This window comes from Glycine max, chromosome 11 (genome assembly GCF_000004515.6).
Source record: "Glycine max cultivar Williams 82 chromosome 11, Glycine_max_v4.0, whole genome shotgun sequence".
NCBI classification, from domain to species: Eukaryota; Viridiplantae; Streptophyta; class Magnoliopsida; order Fabales; family Fabaceae; genus Glycine; species Glycine max.
Window position 1 is genome coordinate 8,579,743 of NC_038247.2, and position 9,614 is coordinate 8,589,356.

General features: G+C 28.8%; 1 protein-coding gene across 2 annotated transcripts; it reads right to left on the minus strand.

Moving 5' to 3' along the window:
- Positions 1-5,423: 5,423 nt before the first annotated feature.
- Positions 5,424-9,388, minus strand: LOC100779892 (D-ribulose kinase). Of its 2 annotated transcripts, XM_003537802.5 has the most exons (9): positions 9,209-9,385; positions 8,949-9,130; positions 8,654-8,793; positions 8,298-8,550; positions 8,060-8,192; positions 7,229-7,317; positions 6,586-6,863; positions 6,254-6,323; positions 5,424-6,002 (listed from the first exon to the last, which is right to left on the minus strand). In XM_003537802.5, the coding sequence occupies exons 1-9, from the start codon at positions 9,282-9,284 to the stop codon at positions 5,799-5,801; spliced, it is 1,425 nt and encodes a 474-aa protein (XP_003537850.1). In that variant the 5' UTR covers positions 9,285-9,385; the 3' UTR covers positions 5,424-5,798. The 2 variants fall into 2 exon arrangements, with proteins under 2 accessions (XP_003537850.1, XP_014619474.1); XM_014763988.3 differs by lacking the exon at positions 5,424-6,002 and having other exon boundaries at positions 6,259-6,394; positions 9,209-9,388.
- Positions 9,389-9,614: the final 226 nt, after the last annotated feature.

Here is a 9,614-nt window from a genome sequence, read left to right on the forward strand (position 1 = left end):
GCTTCGGAGGACAAAGTTTGAAAATATATAAAAGACTAAAACAACTAAAGATTTGAGAGGGATAAAATGATTAATATTTGAGGAAAGAATAATCATAATGTAATATGTGACTATTCATTTTCCATCTCAAATCCTAATAGGAAAGAGAAAAAATTTATCTTATTAATTTTTAGTCAAAAAAATTTACTAATTAACTTACAGTAATTTAGAGAAAAAATGATTGATGCAAGAACTATAAAAAAATCTTATAAAAAGCCACAAGTTATTTTCTTAAAAAATATCTCATATATAAAGATGGAGTAGTAGTTGTGCGCTATGATTTATTCATTGACATTTATAACTATATTTAATTATTAATATTTTATTTATCTCATTTTTGTATAAAAATATTTTTTCTATTAAAAGTATGATATAATTTTTTCATTTTAATAATAACAAAGTTATGATAATTGATTTTATTATTATAAACTCTTATTCTATTTACTTCTAACAATTTTTCCCTTCAAATTTAAAATAAATTGTGAGTAAGATTTTTGTTCGACTTATATTAGAAAGTAAAAAATCATTAAACTATGTTGTTTACTTTATTTGGAGACTTTTAGATTCAGTTTATAAACTAACCTCATTTTCATGAGTTAAATGATCACTTGAATTATTTATTTTAAAATAGTCTTTTGTTTTTTTTAAAAACTACTTTTAATCCTTTATCTTATTTAAAAGTTTTAAATAATTCTTCATCTTTTAAAAAATTCATTTTGATATGTTATTTTATTTTAAAAAATTAAAATAATCCTTCAATTATTTAAATATATCCAATTTTATATTTTGAATAATACTTGAATAAAAAATCATTTTAAATATATTTAAATACTTTAAATAAAATGAGTTACCAATATGAATCTTTTAAAGATGAATAATTTTGAAACTTTCAAATAAAATAAGTAATTAAAATAAATTATTTAAAAGATAAATAGTCAAATTAAAAAAAATCAAAATTATCATTTATCCTTCTAATAAAAGGTTTGATCACCTCTAAAAATATATTCGCACATGAAATTTTAATTTTATAAAAATAAGACTTTGATTGCTTTTCCAAAAAGTTTGACCTAAGTTTATAAACTTGAATAGAAATATATAAGCAAACAAATTCTTCTTCATCTAATTAAAAGCAAATACTATTATTATTAATCTATGTATATTTTCTAAAATAATTTTAATAATTTTAGTTACAAATAATATTTTTTTAAGAATTTTTGTTTGAAATATTTTCATTAATCCTAATATTTTAGGAGACTTTATAATAATTTTAAAGAATAGGAAACTATTTTTTTTTAAATAAAAAATTATTTTAAAGGTTGGAAATTGAAAATAAGAAAGATAAAAAAATGAGAGGAGTAGACAGGGGAGGGGTGGTGTATTGGTTGGCCCGAGAAAAGGGAAAGAAAGATGAAAATCTGAGGGGTAATGATTACGTAAACATGCCAACATTTAATGCATGGATATGATTAGTCACTGTGTTCGCCGAATGTTTCCCTCTCTTTTGGAAGTGCCCGCTAATGCAATTATCTCCTTCTCCTTCAGTTCTTTGAGTTATTTAATTTATTAATTTATTTCATATTATTACTCTCTTCTTTTTATTTATCTTTTAAGATTATTACCCAGAAAAAAAATGATAAATTTTGTTTATTTTAATAAAATAATTGTAACTTTTTTTATTCTTACTCTTTTTTTCTTTTCATTTCACATTAATAAATTAATTAAAAATTATTAAATAAGTAAAAATATAATAAATAAAATAATAATTAATGTGATCACAGACTTTTAGAAGTGACAGATAAATAAAATAAAAACCTCTGAAAATCTCATAATTAAAAAGAAAAGGAGGTGGTAGTATTTAAAATTTGAAAAAAGTTTGGTTTCAAAATAGTTTGTAATTCACTGGTCAATATTTATTCCATATTCCTTACAAAATTACGTGGAAGATATAGTAATGCGTGTATATGTAACTTTTTTTTCTATAAAAAAATAAAATTATTTCCAATATTTATTATTTTATACTTTCTGCTTATCAAAAATATTTTTTTATACCTATTATTGAGAAGGAAGCAAGAGAGAAGAGTTAAATTTCAGGGGTGATGGTGTTCTCCAGAATGTAAATTAATTGCCTCCAGATAGAGTAAAGGAAATCTGAATATCTATTTTTAATTTTATTTATGGATCGTCAAGCTTATATGCGTCACAGTAAGTCCTGCTCTTATTATACTCACATGTTCTATCTTTTTAATCTACTTTTATAGTGTACAGTCTAAAAGTATGATTAATATTTTTATTTTTACTAAAAATGTTTTATTTTTAATATATATCTTTACTTATTAATTATCATTTCCCTTTTTTATTACTCTATTATTATGATTATATTAATATCCTATTTATTAGTCAATTCTCATATAACGTCAAGTTAATTAAAAACAAATAAAAACCAGTAATAGTAAGTGACGTTATATCAAATTTTTAAAGGGGTTGATCAAGGAAAGACTCAAATATTCAAAGGGGGTAAACGAATAGAGGTATAAAGAATAATAAAAGTAGAAAAATATTAACAGCACACAATCTAGTCTCTCATACGTTTTCTATTATTATCTGAAATTTATTACTACCTTCATTAAAAAACTCTGGGTGTTTTACTTTTTAATTTTTATTTTATAACTTTTGTTGGTTTAGAATTTCAATATGTAATTATGCAAAAAATTTCAATTATACCCTCGTATGTAGTTGAGTAATTAAAACTTTTTTAGTGTTGTATTGATAACTTTGAGTTTTACAAGGTACTTATAATAGAGTATTAATGTTAATGCAGTACAGAATATTTTTTCTTAGGAGAATAAATGGAATTGTTGAAAATATCATAGAAAATTGTAAGACAATAAATGAGAATAATTTAGTCTTTTTTTGGGAAAAGAATAATTTATCTTAATTATAAGAAAAAATGACATACTAAATAACAAAGAAAGTTAGTTAATCATGTTTAATTTTATTAATTTTAATTAAAAAATTGTTTTTTTTTAATTTATTTTTCATTAAAACTTAGTATTAAGAATAAGAAAAAGTCATTAAAACTAAAACCTCAATTAAATAAAAAATAATTTAGAGACAATAACTTTAAATAAGATAAAATTAGTGATTTTTTTTTTTTTGCATCTGATGTTTGGAAAGAGGGGAGTATTTGTCAATTTGTGTGTAAAAACTTTAAACATCCGAAGTTATTTTTTTGGATTGGAGGAACTGAAAATTAAAAAAATATTTTATTAGTCATCTTCATTGTTTTTTTTTTAAATATACATGAGAATCGTAGTATAAAAAAATTTATAACAATTTACGAATTTTTACTTAAGTATTTAAGCTAGAACTCCTTGAACACCTCAGGTTAGTTGTTTAATGAATTTCATTTACAAATTTTTAATATTTAATGAATGTAAAGGAAATTTTTTTTCAAGATAAAAAATTAAAATTGCCTTAACATCAAATAGAAGAGTTTTTGGAGCCATAGAAGGTTGCAGAGCGAAAATAAGGGGAGAACCCCGTGTTGGAAGGCAGCGAACATGTTTGAATGAGCGATTAATTCCATTTTTTTACAGTGAAAAATGAATGATGATGTTATTTGTTGTGCGGTGAATGGATCGATGATTCTCTGGACGGGGATAAAATTGTCTTTTAAATTTTGTTTTACGTCTTTAATTATATTATATAATTTTCATCTCAATCATCCAAATATTTCTGGTAGAATCTTAAATTATCTACAACTTGATAAAGAAAAGAAAAGAAAAAGATAAGAAATTAATTTAATTAATTATATAGTGTGATAAAAAGAGATAAACAAAGAAAAAAGTTTCTTTTTTGGCTTTTTACAAATATTCAAGAAAATTCTGACACTAAACTTGTATGATTAACTAAAGTAAATATAGAAACTTCTTAATAAATATTTATGTACAGTAATTAAAGATTGAATAAAAATATTTTTAAAATACAATAAATGTTAATAATATTGAATAATACATGTTTATATTAAACAAGTTGTTTAGTACAAGTATTCTTTTAAAAATTAAATAAAAAAAAGAAGCTTTTTTGAGGTAATAAATATGCCTATGGACATTTTAGTGTACGCAAAGGTAAATCTTGCTTCATTAATGAAGATGAAGATCTGGCGATAAATGATGTCGAACATGGATTAGAAAGGCGTCAAGAGTGATGGAGCCACATGATTTTATTGAGATTTGAGATTAAACAGTGAAGTTGTTTCGTTTCTACTTTCTACGCGACGCCCCTTTAGGATGCACGGTAGTTTGTCTTATTGGCACACATTACATAGTAACTCGCAGTACTCCACTTTCCATATCAAACGAAACACCACTGTCAGATAATTAACTACTACATGGTATTTTAAATATAAAAATATATTATCTGTATTGTTCACATAATGTATCTCTTTCATTTTTATAAGTTACCACACACTTAAATTAATTACTATTTATTTAAAAATGATTTGTTTTTGAACAAATTTTATCATTCTTTAAATAATTTTTTTTTTAAAATGTAAATTAAACATGCAACAAATCCAAAATATTACTCCTTTATTACTATGTTTGGTTATGAGAAGAGAATCAGAGTAATTTGAAAATAAAAAAAAAAGAAACAAGGGAAAAATAATGTTGAAAGTTGAATTATTTTGATAAATAGTAAGTAAGAAAAAAATCGATTAAATTATTTTTTTTCTTTAATTTATTCTTTAAATTCAATTTGGACATACTATTTAAATACGATAAATAATATTAAGAAATTCACACTTTATAACCGTTTAAACGGTTATAAATACTATCAATTTAATTTATATGAAAAAATCAAATTAAATTAATTTTAAAAATTAGAAGATTAAATTAAAAAAATAAAAAACCAAATCGAATTTAAATAATAAATTAAAGGAATAAAAAAGAATTTAACCCAAAAAAAATACTCTACCATTTTATTGTAAGTTCGACTTCTTTTAAAACATACCCAACAAGGTTATTTAGGTCCAACTACTTTTATGATATCATATAAGTTTGCTCAAACTAATCCAAAAAAGACTACGAAATAGCACCAAAAAATCAACTTAGTTATGAAATTACTACACATTTATCCCATTTTGGGGTGGATTGAAATGGAAGGAGAGAGATAGAGAAAAATAAAATAAAAAGAAAGGTTATAGATATAAATATATAATATATGATATGATAGGAAAGATAGAGAAACAAAGTGAATTATAAGAGTAAGATGTACAAATATTATTATTCTTTAAGACTGACTATTTCAAGCATTTCACGACGTTACCATATGCAGAAAGCCAAAAGGGTTTACTGTTGTGTGCAATCCGGTTAGACCTTGGCAAATGAAACGAAAAATAGTCAGGTATTCATGTTTATTTCGCTTTCCAAAACAGAACAACACTATGCCAACTAAAGGCATGATTGTATTGACCATGCACCTTTCAGGCTTCAACGCACAAATGACAAAAGGGATCTACATGGAAAATGGAAATGTACCTTGGAAGGAGTCTACTAAACACTAAACAGTAATAGATACATTACATGACATGTTCTCATGAATTAGAACAATGCAATCCAGAAAGTAACGCCATGTTGAAACATTCTTCGGTCCTCCTCCACGCTCCCAAGAAATTTCAATGTTTTTTTCTCTCATAACATTTCAAATGACGAATTACTCTTCAAACGCATCATGATCAAACAGGTGGTGTAATAATATTTTCACAAAATATTTTGTTGATCGCCCTTCATTGCCAATAATGCAGCTCCGTATGCAGCTTCTGTTTGATTTGCACGACTCACAGGCAAACCAATCACCCTCTCTCGTATCTTTATCCACTTCTCATTTTTAGCTCCTCCACCGGCTGTGAAAACTTCGTCTACCTGGGTTGCTCCTAGCTCCTTTAACAACCCATATGCCTTTGCCTAAATAACCATTAAAGGGAGATATAAGATTGGTCTAATGGTAAAAGGAGAAGGGAAGGGAGGAGAGGTCACGGGTTTTGAATCCCCCCGCTAACAAAAACTAACATTACTGATAACTAACATTTGCCGATAAAAAAAATAACATTGAAGAGTTTTTCGCATTAGGCTCTAGTGGATGCGTGAAGATCCACTTGTTTTTGCAAAACTATGGAACAAAGACAGTGTCTAAATTGAGTCAAGAAGATTTTTACCTCTATACGTGCAATGGATTCTAAAATTCCATGCAAGAACTCAACATCATTTTCTGGACGTGGAAGTAGCCTGCCCAAAATTTCAAACTCGGTTATGAAAATTTTGAAGTCTTGGTCAGTGGTGACATTGTGGTGGCACAACTAGCAAACCAAATTTGGCTTTGTCACAAAACACAAAAATTTGCTTTTGAATAACTTAATTGAACGAAATAGTTATTTTCCTTAGCAATTTTTTTTGTGTGGAAAAAAGATTATAAACAATCCAAAATTGAAATGGAAATTGAATTCCAAAAATGGAGTGTTCCAATGGAAAAGCAGATGGGATTTAGTACCTTGGAGCCAAATTTGGATCTGCTACTGGGAATCTTTCACCTGCTTTTGGTAGAGGATAGTAATCCAGAAGAGAGGGTTGTGAGGGATTGATCTGTTCACTCAATTTGTCTAATTGATCATCGGTGAAAAGCTGTCTAAGAATGGCTCCACCAGTGTTTGAAGCACCACCAACAAGCCATTTATCATCAAGGCGATGGCTGTACACCCCAAACCGAGAATCTTCAATTCTTGTGTTGCTGAGTAGTTTAATAGCTAGTGTTGAACCCAATGAAGTGACCTAATCAATCAAGGACGGTATGAGAAATACTCAAGTCATAGAAAAGCTAGAGTAACTTAATTGCATAGATAAGGAATATGATCTTAGAATGTTGAAAGAAATGGTTTAACATAAAGACTTCTGTGCAAATTCATAATAGAGTAAATATTGGCACAACTGATTTTACATTCTTGAAGCTAATAAGCTATACATTCTTTTTGGGTGCTAAACTGAATATAAAATCTGGAAAGATATGAAGCTTCCAATTTAGCAATCCATAAATTTAAGTCAGCATTTTATAAAACTGAAATTGTCTATCGTGAGATATGATAGATCATGAATGAATAAATAAATAAATAAAGATAAATTTAGTAAAACAAAATTACAGCTTTCCCGGGTTGTGTAGCACGAGCTGCAAGAAATGCAGCTATACTGTCAGTGGTTCCACTGCATACAACACAATCCTTTTGAAAACCTGAAAGGATATGCATGAAACATGATTTTCAACTTCATGGCAGTAAAGCTTACGCATGATGTTAAAGACACTCTGATGTCATTATATCACAAGTTCACAACAAATCAACAATAAATAAGACACACAAAAATAATGTGTTACTTGGGCATGAAATTTATTGGCAGACAAGTTGGAAAAGCATTTGTCTCAACTCTCAAGAAGGCACTAGTCTGAAGAGAAGAGAACATCCAGTTAAGGTTGTACATATCAATTTTGAAGGAGTAAAACCATATTAAGAGGCTCCTACTAACAAGTACTATCTTTAGTGCTTTAATTACTTAAAAAGGAAAGCATGATATGTTTCTGTATCAAATTGGAAGGAGTAAAACCATATTAACAGGGTCCTACTAACAAGTATCATAAGTGCACTGGTTAAGGTGTATTTAATACACTGTTAAATGCTCTAATTACTTAAAAAGGAAAGTGTGATTCTGTGTTTTCTGCATCATATGTGCTTTATTTTTCAATAAATACTTTCTATTCCCTCTCCCGTCCCCAAACACTGTCATAACTAAAGTTAGCATTTGCCATAACAATAAGCTTTGGCACTAAAAACTGAGGGCTAAAGCCTAGCCATCTAAGTCTAACTTGATTTTTTAGAAGGCTCTCTTAAAAATGTTACATATTGCTTTGCCACAGAAGGGTTTCTAGGTACAGATTCTCATTACAATTGCAAACAATGTATTAAGAAAGCAGAACATACCATATTTATTTCCAATTTCCTCCTTCAAACAAGCAATTGGAGTTCCAGGAGCAACAACTGAAGGTAAAAGATGATAATATGGTTGAGAGACTAGCCATGAAGGATATGAGTCCACCTCAGGATCATAGCCAACCTGCAACAAAACATAAAACAAAAGTAAAAATTGCAACACAGACACATAAACCTCCTAGCTGTGAAAAACACAATAGTGATATTGATAAAGCTTATTAAATGATGCCTTCAAAGCATTGTTATAATCTGTAACTCCAAGCTTTCCATGAAGAAGCCACAAAAGCCAATCCGCTTGGTGCAACAACAGAGCATGTTTTTGGTTTGAACCAACATGATTCCACCACGAGACGAGTTTACACAGAGTGGATGATCCGGTGCAAACCGTATGATTTGGAGGAGCAATAGATTTCACCGTTGCCAAAGCATCAGGGCAACTCTCATTGTAAAGTAAAGGTCTCCACAACGGTTCTCCCGAGTCACTGCAACACCAGATTCATATTCCTACTTCAGAATTCAAATACACGATAATCTTAATCTTTAATTAACAGAAAGATTAAAATTTAAAACAAAAAGTCGATCCACCTATCGACAATGATAGTAGTTGCAGAAGTCCCATCAACAGAAATGGAGACAACGTGTTTGCGAAGGTGAAGTGGGACATCATGAAGCAGAGAAAACAGTGTCTCCTTCCATGAGCGCACCCAATCATGTGACTCTCCACTCTTTCTAAGACAAGACAAACAGAAACCTCAGCCTACTAAACTAATAGCAGTAGTAGCATTAAATTACTAATTGCACACATCTTTTATTTCACTGACAATTCCATATAATTTGTAATTGAAAATTAAAAAAAGGAAAATAAAATGATACTACTTACCAAGTAGAGAGGGTACTCTCTCTTAGCCTCAGCTTGAATTATCCCATCTTTGTCAATGATGGCAAACCTGGCACCGGATGTGCCAAAGTCCAACCCAAGATAGAGTCTTTCACCTGCTCTCACACTCATTGATACTGCCCTTGGTTTTCTTACCTTATTAGTATTACATAATAACCCATTCCCTGATAATCATAATAGGTTTAAAGTATGATAAGACTCTTACGCTACGCAATAAGAATGGAAAGGTCATATTCATATACCGTGTTTTTGGATTGATGTCCAAGATACTAAAACGGTGCTTGCTGAGTAGTGAGTTATTGAAATAGCGCCTACCATTTCCCACTCTTAGTTCTTAGCTTTTCTTTTGCCCGTTCCCCGAGGATAAGGGACCTGAGGAGTGAGGAACAAACAATGGTATTGGTGGCAAAGCCACTCAACAGAAGGAATTTTATTTTTTTTTAATAAAAAAGAGAGAGTAAATTATGCAGGCTACTGGGTGCTTGTAAACCATTTACTTTCTATACTTCCCTTCCTGCTTCCTACACTTTCCAATTTTTTTAATATCCCTAAACTACCCTTTTCATATGATAACTTTCCTCTTCTCCGTGACTCTCCTAAAGGACCTCGCCTCACACCTCCTTTCCTACTCTCTACAACTTTCAACAA